Here is an 18,309-nt window from a genome sequence, read left to right as displayed (position 1 = left end):
CCATCCAATTTCAATGTTATTCTATCCTGCTGAAATTTTATTGTTTACCATGCCTGCCCCACTCCCATATAACTTCTGAGTTTTGACTATAGGAAAAATGCAACAACTCACCTATCCTATTCCTACATCTACACCAGATACCTTGTGTTGCCAATTGCTAAACAATAACAATGCCTACAACTAAATCTCAGTGAATCCAACAAAAGCATTGCACCTCTGTTGACACCATGCTATGAAGCTGTATATATATATATATATATACACTTGAACCCGAAAACATACAAGCATCTCATGGAAAACCCATATTGAAATTAACAAGTTTACATGAAAACAAGAAACAACCCAGTAATCCAGAACAGAAGCAGTTAAAAAAAGACAACACTTCACGTGATGATATATCAAGAAAATAAGCTTCATTTTCATCATTATCATTATTTTTGCAGTTATAGCACTTTTCACCATTCAAAACCAACAACAACAACACTATGAACAACATCTATATGATACATAACATCTAAACTGACCCCAAAAATTACAATCCCAGAGGCAACGTTTAATCACCCAATTTGGGCCCACAGAGATCATGGAACCGAACAATTACAACAACATACAATCACATCATCACGATCTCTTGGAAGAATTAGAGACCAAATGCCTCCAAAGGTAACGCCCACTAGCCATATCCACGAAGGTCCAGAATCCAGACTCTACCACAGCGCGAACCTGCATCCGCAAAAATTAGGGTTATAAGAAAAAGCGAACGTTTTTGTGAAATTGAGGCAAAAGGGTGAAATGGGTCAACCTTGGAAGTTCCATTTGAGGAAGCGTCGGAGGAGTCAGAGATTTTGGGGTTGGGAGGAACAACAGCGTCGTCTTCTTCGATCTGAGGCTGAGATCTGAGGTTTCTGAGAACGAAGAAACCGGCGAGGGTTGCGGACAAGAATATCAGAATGACCCGCAGAGGACACATTTTGTTATTTTTTCTCTGCAGAAATGTGTGTGTGTGGCACACTCTTGGACCCCAAAGGGATTAAGGTTGATAAATTCCCTTTAATGGCTGCTGTTAAAAACTCGTTATTATTATTAGTTTTATTGTTGTGTTAAGTGTAGTGGACACTCACTGCATAACCAATAGGAAGGATCACACATGTGGTTGGTGGGTTTAGATTATAAAAAGTCAAATCCTTAAAAAAAAGATAATGATAATGACACTTGCCAAAGTTTAATTTGAGAAATTTGAGCACTCCTATGCATGTTAGATAAAAATGCTCGTTTTTGTTTTTTTTTTAGATTAAAAAATGATTATTTTAGCCTTTTATTTTCAGTTTAATCTTTTATTTTTTAAAATATTTATTTTGATCTTTTATTTTATTCAAAATAATCTTTTATCATTTTAAAAATTCACTTTGATATTTTATCTTATTTTAAAGGATAAAATATATGCTTGATCTCCTAATTTATTTTTTAGTTTTAAATTGGTCATCTATGTTTTAAAAGTTCTAAAATAGTTAGGAAACCAATTTAGAACTAATAAGGACAAACTTTTAATTAAAACGACATTAAACTTAGGTAATTGGCAATTTCAACTCCTCTAGTGGAGGTGAAGTTTCTAGCATCAGTGTGACCTTGTTGTTTCACGAGAGATTCGGTTCGTCAACATTGTTCAAGATGAACTCTGCAAGTGTAAGCAATGGGACAACGTTTACCTCTGTTTCATTCCACTATGGAGGAACCACAATTGACTTGTCAATGATGCAAATTTAATGCCGTTTAAATTAGAACTAATGAAAGGACAAACTTTTTACTAAAATTTTTTTAGGGAATCATTTTAGAACTTTTATAACATAAGGAACCAATTTAGAACCAAAGTTTGGGGATCAAATATATGTTTTAGACTATTTAAAAGATTCAAAATACTCTTTCAACTATTTAATTTAAAATGATAATTTATTATAATATTATTCGAATGACAAAGTTAAACATATTTATAATTGAAAGAACATTTTAAATAATATAAAATGCTAAAATAACTTTAAAAAAATAAAGAATCATTTTAGACAAAATAAATAAGATAAAAGATCACCTTGATCTTTTGAAAAAACAAAGGATCATTTTAAACAAAATAAATAAGATAAGAGACTAAAATGATCATTTAGACTTTTTTTTATGATGACCACAATGGGAATTTTTATTTTATGACCTGGTACTGATTAATTTAAATGACCTCTGAAAGGGTTGTTAGAGGAGAATGTGAACTGGTATAATAATATTTTGTTGTATTTGATTGGAGAAATTTTCAGTTTAAAGCATTTTTTTACATAAATAAAAAACCAAAATATATGTCCCTAATATAACAAAGCTGGACCCAGTCTTTATGTCCCAATGTTTGAATATTGGAATTTTTTTATAGGTAAAATGGAACTTTCAAAATTGCCACTTAGTTGAGTTATCGCAAATCAGCATTAAATTCCAATGCCATTAATTTAACTGCTCCACAAGTTAATGGCATTCATTGCTGATCCTTGAAATCCATTTCTCAGGGGAAATAGTAATAAATAGAAATATTTAGATCAAGTGTGGGGCGGCTGAGGGAGTTAATAAGGTTAGGTCCACGCTGAAAACTAAAGTGGTAAGCATGTCATGCATGCACCCACTCTTTTTGACCAAAGAAAAAAAATTATTTGAGCTATTATATAAAAAACACCCAAAACAATCATAAAATAATTTCTTGCAATGCTACTAAAAATTAGATGGGAGGCAAAAAAAAAGGTTTGGCCTGGCACGTGGCAAATGAAGTCTGCACTTCAAACAAATGAATCCACTTCACTATGCCCATGTGCTGTCTTGACTATATAAAACATCTGCACCAGAAAGAGAGCATGGTCAGCAAGGTAAGAGTAAAAGCAAAACCGGGTTTTATTGGAAGCAATTAGACATAGACATTACTATTGATTATTATGTTTTACCAGTGAAAAAAAAACACAAAATATGATGGATGATGGCACGAAGGTTGCACCAAAGTACTCACTAAAGGGGATTCGTAACCACTTTTAAGGTCACAACTTCTACAGCGTGTTTGGATTGGTGGTAAAAATCCTGGTTCACATGAAAATCATGGTAAAATCAACACCAAAACAATTATTTGTTGCTTCAGAAAATCGCAGTGAGTACAAATCACCGTGTTACCAAACATGCACCTAGTCTTCCATGAATAATAAGGAATACAATAGCATTCGCCTTATCATATGTTACTTAAGCATGTACCTGGACTTGGTGTGCAAATGGTTAAGATAGTAGTTGGTTTTACAATGGAAGCATAGTGCCCTTTATATTTGGTTTACCTATAGTATAAACAAGTATGCATACGTGGTGCTACGAGCAAAATACTAGAAAATTAAAAAAAGAAAAGAATCAGACCACCTTACTACAATCTTCTGGCAAATCGAGTTATGTTGGCTAGGGCCGTTCTCAGGCTTCGAATTCCTGCTCCAGATTTTGAGCTTACCATCATCTGCCATAGACAATCCACCCAAAGCTTAATCCCAACAATAATGTCAGGAAAATTGGAAAATAAAATAGTATGAATAAATCTGCCAAAAGGATCAGCATACCACAGGCTTAACTACAGATTTGTTCTGGAAGAGGCTCTGTGATCAAGCATGAAGAAACTTGTTAATCTCCAAAATAGAATGTTAATTTTCATAGAAGGTTAATTTGGATGGTCAGTGTTTACCTCTTCAATTTGCATGGCACGTCTTGCCACATCAATTGGAAAGACCATATCTGTCTTAGTTAATACAATCTGATATTTAGTTTTTGATCTGCAAATTGATATCACTTGTCAAATAAATTTAGGTACCTGACATACCCCCTTATGAGTTTATATGATCAGAATATAAGCCACACTTATATTTGTAGCTTTCCCAAGGAAAGAAGAAATAAAGAACAAAGGTGCACAACACCAATGGCCAAAATAAAGCACAACGACACATGATGCCAATTGCCCATGTATGGTTTACCTTTCCATTAATTCAATTAGTTCAAGATCTCTTGGTTTCATACCCCACTTTGTATCAATCAGCAGGCATACTCGTTTGAGACCAACTCTTGTGGACACATACTCCTTCACCTAAAATTAGAGGGTTTCCAGAAACCGGTGCTTAATATAACAAGGCAACTCAAAAACCCACTCCATGAACATTTCTACAATAAAATATGAGGAAACATGGAAAATGCCAACACATATGACCAAATGAACCTTATACTGTCCCAGTGTGAAGGCAGAAAAGACAAGTTAAAAACACAGATCCATTTGGCTAAGAGAAAACTTTAACATATAAAGGATGTGTGGCAACAAACAATGCAAAGTTATTATAGCTAACAATCAAGTCATATCTAGCATCCACTAAATGGGTCAATTGACAATAGGTAATAGTATAAAGTTTTAATACTAATAAACGAAAATTAAGATCTTAATATATTCACTATTGGCCAAGATGAAGTGATAGGTTTCCTATTTACAAGTGACTAACGATAGTAGACTGGTAGAAAAATAAGACAAGGGTTCCTGACTTCCTGTTATTCATATGAACAGAAAAGAAACTCAAGGAAGAATTCCCTTAGAAGAGGTGTCGCCTTTTTTCACCGAGAATGATCAGTTTGTATTATTTTCTCCCAGATAACTTCCTTTAAAATTTTCCCTTATTCAACTCCAGAAGGAACCTCTAGCAAACTACTCATTAACCAACTATAACTCCAAATAAAAATCAATAGTAACTGACTCATTAAACTTCTAACAGAAACTCTTGTAACTTACTCATGATACATTAACTTCGTATAATTACTGTTTATTCCTCCCAGAATAAACCTTCCCATCCTTATTCTCCTCATTAACTATTGGTATAGGCACATGAATAACAAGCCCCTTTAGGCACATGAATAACAAGCCCCTTCATCACTTTGTATAGACAATTGGACAGTTATTTTTTTATTAAGTGAATAAACCAAAGAAATCTAGCTTAGTATCTAACATGATTTCTATATAAAATTTGGTGAATCTCTTAAGTCTAACATCAACATCAAACCAAGTTTTGAAGACTTGACCAGTGCTAAAGTTTATATCACCATGTTTTGATTCTGTGTCAAAGAGGATTGCTTTTCCTCCAAACTTTTTGTAATTTCTTCTGTCGTAGTGAAACTCATTATTTATCACAAAAAAAATTATTAACATGGTTTTATTTCATTCTCCCGAGTCAGGGCACCATTAACAGTAAAACACCACAGCAAACAATCAAATTCCAAGAAACAACTCAATTAGTTTAGTGCACAAAAAATTAGTTAACAGAATTATTTTCATCTTGCCAGGTTAATAAAATAGTCCCAGAATTGAATCGATGTCCCTCAATCCCCTGTGGCCTCTTTCTTGCCCCACAAGTACAGTAGCTATGAATAGGTAGGTGGTCAAAACTGAAAACCAATTTAGCATGACAAGTGGTGTTTTAATCCAACAAAATAGTGATTGAACTTTAACACATAACCTTGAAGTATGGGAAGACTAGCACTTATGGAAAGATATCATAATACTTTAGAGGCTAAACCAAATTTTTAAGAACAACCTGACCATGAGAGATTGAATATAATTTGCATACTTACAAGCTCCTCCCAAGATTCTTTCACTTCTTCTTTTGCATAAGCAAATCCATATCCTGGCAAATCAACTAAGCAATGCTTTGTTCCCAGCTGGAAGAAGTTGATTGTCTGCAGAGTATTCATCATTTGTTACAAAAGAACATTTCATCTATCAACGCACTTTATCTTTCAAATTTCTAAATGTGCCAACTTTCAAGAACTTATGATACCTGTGTAAGGCCGGGCTTGTCTGATGTCCGCACAACCCCCCATTGTCTAGTCAGTGCATTAAGAAGAGATGACTTCCCGACATTTGACCTTCCTGATAACCAGAACACGGTCAGAAATATCATTTCACTTGTTTCTCTTAGCAAGTACATTAATATCTACCTACTTTCTACACAGATCTATTTGACTTGATTATCTGAACCCTTAAAATAATGATGAAAACAACCCCAAACCCTTCTGCAAAAAATTTACTGAATTTACCGTATGTAGGTTCAGTTTATAGCCCTAAAATGTACCGTCACAAGGAAGTGAAATACAAAATAATCAACATCACAATGACTTGACTACAGTTTGACAAGTCTCTTATTACAACAAAAACAACAAAAAAGGGCAGCTTAGTAGACGAGGCTACCACCACTGTTGTTTTCAGGAGGTTAAGATGTATTTAGCCCTGCCTGTGAATGGATAAGCTGTTTACCCAAAACAGATGACCACTAGACCAGCTGGAAGCAAGCTTGCCATTGCGTCAAGAATGACAATCAAACTTATTATTTGTATTGTTTTTGTTGTTGTTATTACAAGTATATCATACACTAACTTTTACATAACAGAAATAAAACAGCTAAAGATAATGAAACCAGAAACAAGGTAATAATGATAAAATATAACGCCTCAACCAAATAAATGCAACAATACCATAATACAATTAACGTAAACAAAGAAAACAAAGGTACAAAAAAGTAGAGTTAAATGATGGTGCCTTAAAACCATACCAGCAAATGCAATCTCTGGAAGATTAGGAGTTGGAAATGATGATGAGACCTTTGCAGCAGCAAAAAATTCCAATTTATTCCTAAAAATCTGTCACAGTCAATCAGAACAGAATGACAAGATTAACAAAGGGAAAGCAACAACAATTAAACTGAATAGCAATGCTTATTCTAGAAGTATAATTAATGTTTTTTTATTGCACTAAACAAACACATACATTTTCTTCAATTTTCTCTCTTTCTGAACTGCTAGAGAAGGGAATATTATCTAAGGGTGCAGAAAGATCTATATTGTAACCTGCCCTTTTTAAGTCAATCATGCGTCTCCTTCCCAAAAGCTGTGAATAATAACCATAGTAGAAGTCAAAATACCTTCACATTAACAATGGAACAACATAATCAACACAACAATCAAAAGTCCCTACTCATACAGATTACATTTTTCTCCACAAAGGAAAGTATTAAAGGGCTAGGCTGTATTGCACGGAACTGGGCATTCTTGGACATCTTAGGCTCTTTCTCGGACTCCTTTTCATTTTTCTTCTCCTCTTTACTTCCTGAAATTAACTTAGGGAATCAAAGGGAAGAAGTTCTCAAGGTATTCATGTAAACAGTAAAAATCATCACATTCAAGATAAAACACAAGCATTTGATGTATTACAGACAGTACAGAAAGACAGTCACAGGATTCATTCAAACTTTAAACTAAACTTAAATGTTCAGCAGAGGATAATCATCCTTCGGGTCTGTCCTGTAAATGAACAGCTCCTCTTTGTATCTTTTTGTTAAATTCTAAATTGAAAATACAGAAAATACACAAAGAAGATGTTAAGCATGTGTCCTAAACCTTCAACCTCATCCGATAATTTATAAAATCAGTTCATTGGGACCTACATGTTGGAAGAAGAAGAAGATTTTATTTCATTTGGCACACAAAATACAAGAGTAAGATCCCCTATTTATACTAAAATAGAATGACCACTCACATAATTTGCTTATTCAAGAATACTAAATGCTCACATAATTGCTTATTCAAGACTTTGTAACTTACAACTTTACAACTTTCATCTTCCACAATTTAAGGCTCATAAAACTTGTTATTATTATTTTTCTAATTAGTATCTAACATCCTCCCTTAATTGGAAAATTCTTCTGCACACCAAGTTTTGCTCGCAATCTTCGAAAATCTTCAAATTTGAGAGGCTTGGTGAAAATATCCGCAACTTGATCTTGAGTTTTCACATGAGTCAATTCTACTTCTTTCTTTGTAATACACTCTCTAATGAAATGATACCTTGTATCTATATGCTTACTTCGTTACTGGAACACCAGATTCTTGGCAAGCTCTTGTGCAGATCTATTATCAACATAGATCTTTGTGCTTTCCTTTTGCAACAACTGAAGTTCCTCCAACAATCTTCTTAGCCAAATGGCATGACATGTGCAACAAGTTGCAGCTACATACTCGGCTTCACAAGTAGAAAGTGTCACAATGCCTTGCTTCTTAGAACTCCATGTAAAAACACAATCACCCATAAAAAATACAAATCCGATAGTACTTTTTCTATCATCAACATCTCCGGCAAAATCACTATCACAAAATCCCACAAGCTTATAGTTATTGGAGGGAGAATAAAACAATCCAAAATCAATTGTACCTTTCAAGTAACGAAGAATTCTTTTTGCGGCTTTTAGATGAGGAGAGGTAGGAGCCTCCGTAAAGCGACACATAACTCCCACCGCATATAGAATATCGGGCCTTGTATTGGTTAGATACCTTAAACTCCCCACAAGACTCTTGAAGACCGTGGAGTCTACCTTCTCTCCTTCATCAAACTTTGATAACTTCAAGCCACCTTCCATAGGTGTGTTCACGGGATTGCAATCAAGCATATTAAATTTCTTCAACACTTCTTTTGTGTAGCTTTCTTGTGAGACAAAGATACCATTCTCTGTTTGCTTCACTTCCATTCCCAAGTAATATGACATGAGTCCCATATCTGTCATATCAAATTCACGAGACATGGACTCCTTGAAGTCTTCAAACAAATTTGGGTTATTGCCGGTAAAGATAAGGTCATCCACATAAAGACAAATAAATAAGACATCACCATTATTAAAAGTTTTAACATAAAGAGTATACTCATTTTGACAACGAACAAATCCATTGTCTTGGAAGTACTTGTCAATGCGAGTATTCCATGCCCTCGGTGCTTGCTTTAGACCATACAACGCCTTGTTCAATTTCAAGACTTTTCCTTCTTGACCTTCGATGACAAAACCCATTGGTTGTTCAACATAGACATCTTCTTCAAGATAGCCATTTAGAAATGCCGATTTTACATCAAGCTGAAAAATTCTCCACTTCATTTGAGCTGCCAAGGAAATAAGAAGACGAATGGTTTCCATGCGGGCAACCGGTGCAAACACTTCATCATAATCAACTCCATATTGTTGTTTGTAGCCTTTAGCTACAAGTCTTGCTTTGTGTCTCTCAACCTCTCCTTTTGCATTCTTCTTGATTTTGAACACCCATTTGACTCCAATTGCTTCATGACCTTTGGGAAGGCTTGATAACTCCCAAGTGTTGTTCTTCTCAATGGCTTTGATTTCTTCTTCCATGGCTTGTCTCCACTTTTTGTCTTTCATTGCTTCATCAAAGTTTAAGGGTTCACTGTCAACAAAAAGACAAAACAAATCATTTATAACTTCAGTTTCATCATATAATTCTTGAATATTTCTCATTCTTCTTGGCCTTTCACTTGAACTCCCTTCGGAAGATAATGAGGCTTCATTGGTTGAAGGAGTTGGTGAAAGTGCTGGAGTTGAATCATTTTGAGTCAAGGCTTCTTCATCTATTTCTTCAAAGTACGGGAAAAAATCATAAGTGTCTTCTTTCTCCTCCCAATTCCATGTGCCTTCTTCATAGAACTCGACATCTCGGCTCACAATTGTCTTTCCATTGTTTGGATTGTACAATTTGTAGCCTTTTGAGCTTGCATCATAGCCAATGAACACATGTTTCTCACTCCGATCATCAAGCTTGAATCTTCCTTGGTCGGGTACATGAGCATATGCAATGCTCCCAAATACTCTCAAGTGATCAACTCTTGGCTTCACTCCACTTCATGCTTCTTGTGGTGTTTGATCTTTGACATTCTTTGTTGGGGAGCGATTGGACAAATAAACGGCATATGCAACAGCTTCGGCCCAAAATTCCTTTGGCATATTTTTAGCCTTCAACATACATCTAGTCATATTAAGAATAGTTCTATTTTTTCTCTCCGCTACCCCATTTTGTTGTGGAGATCTAGGAACCGTTAGAGGGCGACGAATCCCATATTTTTCACAAAATTCATTAAATTCTTTTGATGTGAATTCGTCACCTCTATCGAATCTTAGAGCTTTGATTACATAACCACTCTCCTTTTCCACAAGAGCTTTAAAAATTTTAAAAGCTACAAATGCCTCAGATTTTTGCTTTAGAAAATAAACCCAAGTCTTTCTACTATAATCATCAATAAAAAGCAAGAAATATTTATTGTTACCACATGAAGGAGGATTGATTGGGCCACACACATCGGTGTAAATAAGTTGGAGAGGCTCCTTTGCTCTTGAATTAGCTTCTTTTGGAAATCTCCTTCTTGCATGCTTTCCAAGGAGACATGCTTCACACAATTGATTAGGATGGTTGATGTGAGGCATCCCTTTCACCATCTTCTCCTCTCCTAAGGATTGTAGTGCTCCAAAATTCAAGTGCCCAAATCTCATATGCCAACACCATGATTCATCTTTTATGCTAGCCTTCAAACATTTTGCTTCATTGGTTTTAATGTTCAAAGTGAACATTCTATTTCTTGACATAAACACCTTGGCAATCAAATTAGAATTTTGATCTCGAAGCCATAAACAACAATCTTTCATATGAATTTCATACCCCTTTTCAACAAGTTGTCCCAAACTCAAAATATTGCTTTTTAGTTTAGGAACATAGTAAACATCCGTGATTAATTTGTGAACACCATCTTTTAAAGAAATTAAAATGGTACCTTTTCCTTGGATTTGCACCTTGGAAGAATCTCCAAAAGAAACATTTCCTTTCACCTTCTCATCAAGTTCCACAAATTTCTCTTTGCATCCACACATGTGATTGCTTGCTCCATTGTCAAGATACCATAAGCATTTGTCTTCCTTCTCACCATTATTAAGTGATAGTAGTAGTGTTGACTCTTCAACTTCTTTATCTTCTTTATCATCAACAAGATTGACCTTCTCTTCAACATTTGTTCTACACTCCCAAGAGTAATGGCCATATTTATGACAATTAAAACATTCAACATTAGATTTATCATACCTCTTTTCATATGCTTTTTCATAATTGTTTCTACCTCTTCCTCTTCCTCTTCCACGACTTCTAGCGGATTGATGGCTCCTCCATTCATTATTGTCAAAATTATCACGATCTCCTCTTCCTCCTCTTCCTTGGCCATGACCACGTCCACGACCACGTCCTCTTCCATGTCCACGTGCTTTTTGACTACTTTCTCCTCCATTTTCTTTCAAAGAAGCTTTGGCTTTGAGGACTTGCTCCAATGACTCATCATGTCTTCTATTGAACCTTTCTTTATAGGCTTGAAGAGAACCCATCAATTGATCTACGGTCATTGAGTCTAAATCCTTAGACTCTTCAATAGCACAAACCACATAATCAAATTTAGCGATTAAGGAGCGAAGGATCTTTTTCACCACACGAACATCTTCCATATTTTCTCCATAACGCTTCATTTGGTTCACAATAGCCAACACTTTGTTGCCAAAATCTGAGATAGATTCGGATTCCTTCATATGTAATGATTCAAACTCTCTACGTAGAGTTTGTAGGCGCACCTTTTTTACCTTATCAACACCTTCAAGGGAGGTTTTCAAAATCTCCCATGCTTCTTTGGATGTGGTTGCATTTGACACCAACTCGAACATAGCTTCATCCAAACCTTGATGAATGAAAGTAAGTGCTTGTTGATCCTTCTTCTTCGACTTCAACAAAGTCTCCTTCTCATTTGGTGACAAAATAGCCTCATTTTGAGGTTGGGTATAACCTTTCTCTACAATCTCCCATGCATCTTGAGAACCTAACAAGGCTTTCATGCGACGACACCAATTATCATAATTCTCTTTGGTAAGACGAGGGAATTGAAACATACTCAAGCCATTGCTTGCCATCTCTCAACTCACAAAGTGTTTCTCTCTCAACACTCTAGAACTCAAGCTCTGATGCCACTTTGTTGGAAGAAGAAGAAGATTTTATTTCATTTGACACACAAAATACAAGAGTATGATCCCCTATTTATACTAAAATAGAGTGACCACTCACATAATTTGCTTATTCAAGAATACTAAATGCTCACATAATTACTTATTCAAGACTTTGTAACTTACAACCTTACAACTTTCATCTTCCACAATTTAAGGCTCATAAAACTTGTTATTATTATTTTTCTAATTAATATCTAACACTACAAGTCCCTTAAAAATAGTATTGCAGTTTTTGTGCAAGTATGCAAATGTAATTCAGTTGAATATGTAATATACTTAATACTGACATTTTCTCAATTGAGAAATGCTAGATCATATGCACACAGGAGGGTAAAATCAAAACTGAACAGACTGCAGAAAAAGTTGAAGTGTTCCAGTGGAATTCTAATCATACTATTTGTACACGTGAGAAAGGCAAAAAGGTCACATAAATAACATAAACCTTCATAGCTTACTGACTAAAGAGAACTTTATTTCACTATAATTTGTTCATATGACTCATGTCATATAACCAATTTTCATATTGTGCCTAGTAGTGTCAGAAGTACTAGACAAAATAAACGTAAGTCATAATCTCAGTACAGCTCTAAAACTTAACTCACAGAAATCATCATTTGCACATCTTAAACATCATAGATAAGGATGCTCAATTACTAGTAGTATTTTATTATTCAGAATTAAAAATATATTAACTACCATTTATTTAAACATACAAATTACAATCATTGGCAAAGTTCTTCCACTCACAAGTATGATTGCATAATGCATTTTAAAGTTCCTAAGGAAAATATTAGCATAACAACAAATAAAGAATAGTCAAACAGCACCTATGTTTGTGCAAAGAGAGGAAGATAAACCACCTACCATTAATACCAATGCCATCATCTAGTCTCTTGTTTGAGATATCATGTGGGTCAATCTTTATCACCCTTTTCTTCTTCTTTGGGCGATCATCTAGCATCTCAGCATCATCATCATCCAACCCTGTTTTATCTCTGGCTTTTTTCTTGGCAAAACTTGAACGAGATACAACTTCTTGGTTTTTCCCTTTGCTCAATTCAGTTTTATTTTCTCTACCTCTCTTCACCGAACGGCTTCCTTGATCTTCTGCCCCAACCAATCCAATTTTCTCCACCTCCTTCGCCTTGCCTTTCTGTTTATCAGTGACCAACGCAACATCTTCCTTCCTTTCCTTCCCCATGTGAGTCGATTGCTTCACCTTCAATCCGGCATTCATTGACTTACTGGGACCCCGCATTGTAAGGTGGCCTGTGTTCCCTTTATCAGGCTCATCTTTCACTCGCTTCTCACCATTCCTAATCAAAGTTCTCTTCTTCTTAGATGTTTCCACACCATTCTCTAACTTCACATTTTTATCCCATCCCTCCTTAGCATATACCCTCTTCTTCTTCCCACCAGAATCCAAAGTCCTCAACTTTCCCCTCTCCTCAACTTCTCCACCACATTGCATTCCTTTAACCTTCACCCTTTTCTTCAACTTCCCCTCAGACCCATTTCCTCTATCACAAACCCCATTTTTCTCAAAAGAATTTTCATTCTTCTTAGTTCTAATAGAGTTCCTAGAAGTGCTTACTACAGGTTTAGTAGCCTTCTTTTTTAGCCTCTGCCTTAAACTATCCTCAGAAGGCATTTTGAACAATGCTAAAATCAGTTAAACTTTTTTCTCAAAAAACACTAAAATCAACACCCCACATGAATTTTATGTGCAACGAAGCAAATAACAGGGTCAGACACGGTTTGAGTTCCCTGAAGATAAGGTTTAGAAACTTAACCTCGTCATGGAATGTTCGAAAGTTCTTAACTTTCGGTTAATATTTGAGATAGGAGCTTCGAGTGTTGTGGTGGAATGTGGAGGCAGTGATCTTGGGACACTGGAGGAGGCGCTGTAATGTTACGTTGGGTTGGGTTGAGGTGTGAAATGCCATGGGCCTTGCTAGCACCACCAAGATGGGCTCACGGGCCTTCTTAGATTTTGGGCTTGCTTACACATTTCCTCTATTTTTCTTTTTATTTTATTTTGAGGAACTAAATTTTGATGGACATGAAAAAAAAAACTAATGTTTTGAGTTTTGGTGTAAATTTAGGGTATCCTCATGTAACATTTTTTTTTTCATAGATACAACACAGAAATCAAACTCTAATGCTTTTGATTAAAGGATTAACTATCTACCATCGCATAATTATTTTTGAAAAACTATTGTTTTTACACAGATGAAAAAAATGGGTCTAGTTTAAGTCTTTAATAAGATTAACATGCGGTTTATAATAATAAAAATGAAAGTTGTGCTATCATGTGATATCAAATATGTGCATTGAGTCCTTTGAAAATAGGACAAATACAAACTAATTCCTTAAAATTCTAGTTAAGGGAGTTAAAATAAAAGATAATTATTGTATAAAAAATATACACGTCTAAATTCAATATCGGGTGTCACCTGGAGCAGAAACATCGCCACTAAATTCCATAACAAAAATCAGTTAATACATGTCAATGTAAAGTAAATAAGTAATAAAACTCTATGCTTCCTAATCTTGATGTCCCCCATATATTATTTACAAATCCAATTGATGAGCAAAATGCAGAAAGAAAAGGCAGAAACACGCTGATAAACCAAACAATTATGTGGGCTAAAGATGAAACATAGTCCTCACCTCACCCTGTAAAAGTACAAAGTTTATTACAAATGTTGTTGACTGGTATAGAATTAAGGTTTTTCAGTTCTGTATATGCTGGGATGATGAAATAGATATTTATGTCTGTATGCTATTTTTGCGTTGCATACATCAACATCTGCTAACACTATATTTCACTAGGGTAGTTTTGTCTTGGAAGGGTTCTTTGAAGGGTGAAACGAATAATGGAGCCTGGAGGGTTGTTTTACATAAATGCCATGCTATGTTGTAGCTTGGTTCTGTTTGCAAGTTCACAAAACCCTGTTTATATACTGTTTCTGTTGGGTATAGCTTATACCCTTCTTCTTATAATCTTATATGGCTTATAAAATAAAAGTACAAAGTTTATTAGTTTAACCATACTCCCATATCGTGGAGAAGGGTTCTCTCACTTACACAATACATTCAACAAAATCATTTTTTTTTTGTTATAACAATAAAACCAATATACATTATAGCATGGGATTTATCAATTAATTCTTTAAAATAATAATAATTGTTAACCTTTTCTTTTGCTGAATGGCATGGGGTCAAAACCCCAAACCAACAATACTTGTTCACTGATTCCTTAAAATAAGTTAAGACTTAACATTAAATATTTAATAAATAACATATTAATCTTTCAATTTTATGTTATGAATAAAATCCAAGTCAAACTGTAAGGGTTAAGAAAAAACAGGGATGGGAATTGTGGTTTCAATCTAATGATAAAATATTTCTTCTTTTTTTTTTGGTTGAAATTACAATAAAGCCGAATTTGACATAATGCTAATGCATATGAAATTATCAATTGATAAAAGGGGGCTTAACATTTACATGATCCTCAGTCCTCACCATCATGCATAAAGCAAAGGCAAAAACACACTGAAATACTACAAAACAAAATTATACGAGGAACCATAGTCCTCACCATGTAAAAGTACAAAGTCTAACCATGCTCCCATCCCATAATGTGGAGAAGGCTTTCCATCACTTATATTCAATATACACATAATGTTTTGTAAGAAGAATAATAATAAGGAGTAAATTCAATTCCCCGCAGCAACTTCCTCTCTCACAATCCCTCAAAAAAAAAACAAAATAATACACCCCTTTTTTATTCAATAATATACAAAAACCAAAAAAACATAAAATAATACATAATCACTACCTTCCAACTTCCATCCATCTATTATGCAACATAAACACCGTGCCCCCACCAATTTCCATTTTTTCTTTTAACTTTTGTACATTTTGACTTTCTTTTGGATTTAACCCAAGCCATTCAAATTTCCTTTGACTTCAGTCACCGGCAACCTGCGACTCAAGTTCTTGTTGTTCTTCTTCTTCTTGATGTTGTTGTTGTTGTTCCTCCTCACTACTATACGACGTGGTTGCACCCCCAAGCAACAAAGGCTTCAACCTCTCCTCCCACACACCCCTCACTGCCGCGGCCACGGCGTCGCCGCCCCTCTTCCTTACCTCCACCACCGCGAGCTCCGCCGTGAGCCGGTAAACCTCCACCCCAATCCCAAACCTCCCATTCATCCCTTCCAACTCCACCCCACACTCCTTCTTCCACCGCACCGCCATCCCCGCCGCCGCCCCCGCATCCTCCGCCGCCTCCAAAACCCTCTCCGGCGGCTCCCGCGTCACCAACCTCTCCCCCCACTCCCCGCCAAACATCCCCGACAAATCCAACCCCGAAGAAAAACATATCAAATCAAAAGCGTTCAAATCCACCACCCTCTCGTCCTTCGGCCCGAAAAACGAACCCGACCCGGTTGCATGGTAATCCTCTTCGTGAAATTTTAATTCTTTGTACCCTTTTTTGAACCACGGGTCCCGCGTCATGCCATCAACCGTGATCCTCGTTTCTGGGTTCGTGTCGAGCAACTTCGATAAGAATCGCCGGAGCTCCGGCGACATCCACCGCGGACACCGGAACTCGCCTTTGTAGATTTTCTTATACATTACCATCAAATTCGGGTCGTTGAACGGTAAGTATCCCGCGGCGAGCACGAACAGAACGACGCCGCATGACCACACATCAACCTTGGCACCATCGTAACCTGCATAAAATGTCATTTTTGTACAACAAATTTTATAATTAATAAGACAATGAGATTAAGAGAGACCTCATAGATAATAGTATGTTTTGTCTGTAATTTCCGGTGACTAGATTTTAAATTATAAATAAACTGTGATAGTAATTTCATCTCAAATTCTTGACACTGTTGACAAAATCATCCTTGCAACAATGTTTTGGAAAATCACCTGCCACCGTGATTTAGACAGCATCATCAAGGTTGTTTTAACTGTTCACGATTACATCAACTGCATTTATCCGCAATTTGTCACGATGTTTGTTTGTTAAGATGTTTGATATTAACAAAACGCCACCAATATTTAAAACCTTGCTTGCAATCAATGAGTAGAAAAAATCTTAACATTGTGACTTGTAAATTAAGGTTGTGGACATTTTCTAAAACTATGCCCACAGTATAAGAATTGAGACGAAATCACATATCAAAAGGTAAAATTTTGGTAAAAATTATTGTCCGAGTTACTTTAATGAATATTTTGGTAAAAATTATGGTAACCTTTTTTGCCTAAAATCTCAGGTGCCACGTAAGCAGGGGTTCCGCAAAGCGTGTGGAGCAGCCCATCGGGCCGGATCTGATCTCGAACCGCACTCAACCCGAAATCCGAGACCCTCAAATCGCCGTTCTCGTCGAGGAGGAGATTCTCCGGCTTGAGGTCGCGGTGGAAAACGCCGCGCGAGTGGCAGTACCCGACGGCGGAGATCAATTGATGAAAGTATTTGCGGCTGAGATCCTCGGCGAAGCGACCCTTGGAGATTTTCGCGAATAACTCGCCGCCGCGGACGAAGTCCATGATGAAGAAGATTTTGGTCTTGGTGGCGAGGACTTCGTGGAGGCGCACTATGTAGGGGTGGTGGAGCTTGCTCATGATCGTGATTTCGCGCTTCACGTTTCCGACGAGGCCGGTTCCGGCGAGTTTCTTCTTGTTGATGATTTTCACGGCCACGCTCTGCCCCGTTTGCACGTTGCGCGCGTAGTGGACTTTGGCGAAGGCACCGCAGCCGAGGACGCGGCCCAGCTCGTATTTTCCGAACAGGGCGGTTTCCTCCGCCGCCGCCGCCGCCTGGTCGATCTCCGGCATTGTTGCGCCACCAGAGACCGAACCCTAACTTTGAAATGGGGGAGGAAGCACTCAGAAGCGGAAATTGAAGGGTGGGTTATGCGATTTGGATAGATGAATTGAAATGGGTCGATTGCAGAATTCGATTTTGGTGACTCGTTGCAAATGGGGGTGTTGCTGCGTTTTTTTTGGGAACAAAATTTGAAGGATTTTGAGTTTTTTTTTTTTGTTTGTTTGTGGGGTACGGCAGGTTCGGAGCGACAGAAGATTGTGAGGTGGTGTGGGACACACGTGCATGTCGACCATGTCATGCGATTTTGACACGTGTCCATATGAGGTCCCTTTGGTGTTTGAAAATGTGAATGTGAAATATGCTAAGATGCTTTTGCTTACTTTTTCTTCTTTGAATATTAGAATAGATGGTGGCTTGTGATTAATCGTTCGTGCACGTTGCATCAGTTTTGAATCAACTTCATTTTCGTGTTTAAGCATTTGATAATATGGGCGTTGGTCGGTGGTAAAAGAAATTGAT

At 36.5% G+C, this 18,309-nt stretch overlaps 3 protein-coding genes across 5 annotated transcripts; all 3 read right to left on the bottom strand.

The window, feature by feature from the left end:
• Window positions 1-391: 391 nt before the first annotated feature.
• On the bottom strand, window positions 392-1,080 carry LOC114396652. Its single transcript, XM_028358741.1, has 2 exons — window positions 803-1,080; window positions 392-723 (listed from the first exon to the last, which is right to left on the bottom strand). Exons 1-2 carry the CDS (start codon window positions 968-970, stop codon window positions 622-624), a joined length of 270 nt encoding a protein of 89 aa, XP_028214542.1. The 5' UTR covers window positions 971-1,080; the 3' UTR covers window positions 392-621.
• Window positions 1,081-2,478: 1,398 nt separating this feature from the next.
• On the bottom strand, window positions 2,479-13,838 carry LOC114394569 (GTPase Der-like). 3 transcript variants are annotated; one of them, XR_003662798.1, is made up of 12 exons: window positions 12,804-13,838; window positions 7,065-7,183; window positions 6,845-6,964; window positions 6,630-6,717; window positions 5,859-5,950; window positions 5,653-5,757; window positions 4,020-4,129; window positions 3,734-3,821; window positions 3,612-3,647; window positions 3,421-3,511; window positions 2,967-3,096; window positions 2,479-2,861 (listed from the first exon to the last, which is right to left on the bottom strand). XR_003662798.1 is itself a non-coding variant. In XM_028356184.1 (11 exons), exons 1-10 carry the CDS (start codon window positions 13,588-13,590, stop codon window positions 3,425-3,427), a joined length of 1,632 nt encoding a protein of 543 aa, XP_028211985.1. In that variant the 5' UTR covers window positions 13,591-13,838; the 3' UTR covers window positions 2,479-2,861; window positions 3,421-3,424. The 3 variants fall into 3 exon arrangements, 1 of the variants encoding a protein (XP_028211985.1); XR_003662797.1 differs by having other exon boundaries at window positions 3,029-3,096; XM_028356184.1 differs by lacking the exon at window positions 2,967-3,096.
• Window positions 13,839-15,405: 1,567 nt separating this feature from the next.
• On the bottom strand, window positions 15,406-18,149 carry LOC114394450 (CBL-interacting serine/threonine-protein kinase 11-like). The gene is made up of 2 exons (XM_028356025.1): window positions 17,216-18,149; window positions 15,406-16,684 (listed from the first exon to the last, which is right to left on the bottom strand). The coding sequence occupies exons 1-2, from the start codon at window positions 17,796-17,798 to the stop codon at window positions 15,915-15,917; spliced, it is 1,353 nt and encodes a 450-aa protein (XP_028211826.1). The 5' UTR covers window positions 17,799-18,149; the 3' UTR covers window positions 15,406-15,914.
• Window positions 18,150-18,309: the final 160 nt, after the last annotated feature.

The sequence above is a fragment of the Glycine soja genome, chromosome 18 (assembly GCF_004193775.1).
Source record: "Glycine soja cultivar W05 chromosome 18, ASM419377v2, whole genome shotgun sequence".
Classification (NCBI taxonomy): Eukaryota; Viridiplantae; Streptophyta; class Magnoliopsida; order Fabales; family Fabaceae; genus Glycine; species Glycine soja.
The sequence above is the reverse complement of the archived record's forward strand: the minus strand, read 5'-3'. Positions and strand labels throughout refer to the sequence as shown.

What these genes read in the sequence shown, in the direction of transcription:
- LOC114396652 (XM_028358741.1), bottom strand. Translation starts at nt 970, where the DNA reads ATGTGTCCTCTGCGGGTCATTCTGATATTCTTGTCCGCAACCCTCGCC. An exon ending in CCTCAAATGGAACTTCCAAG is followed by an intron (nt 724 to 802) that starts GTTGACCCATTT and finishes TTGCGGATGCAG; the next exon opens with GTTCGCGCTGTGGTAGAGTC.
- LOC114394569 (XM_028356184.1), bottom strand. Translation starts at nt 13,590, where the DNA reads ATGCCTTCTGAGGATAGTTTAAGGCAGAGGCTAAAAAAGAAGGCTACT. An exon ending in ACAAGCCCGGCCTTACACAG is followed by an intron (nt 5,758 to 5,858) that starts GTATCATAAGTT and finishes AATACTCTGCAG; the next exon opens with ACAATCAACTTCTTCCAGCT. An exon ending in AAGAATCTTGGGAGGAGCTT is followed by an intron (nt 4,130 to 5,652) that starts GTAAGTATGCAA and finishes CTCTAATTTTAG; the next exon opens with GTGAAGGAGTATGTGTCCAC.
- LOC114394450 (XM_028356025.1), bottom strand. Translation starts at nt 17,798, where the DNA reads ATGCCGGAGATCGACCAGGCGGCGGCGGCGGCGGAGGAAACCGCCCTG. An exon ending in TGAGATTTTAGGCAAAAAAG is followed by an intron (nt 16,685 to 17,215) that starts GTTACCATAATT and finishes CATTTTATGCAG; the next exon opens with GTTACGATGGTGCCAAGGTT.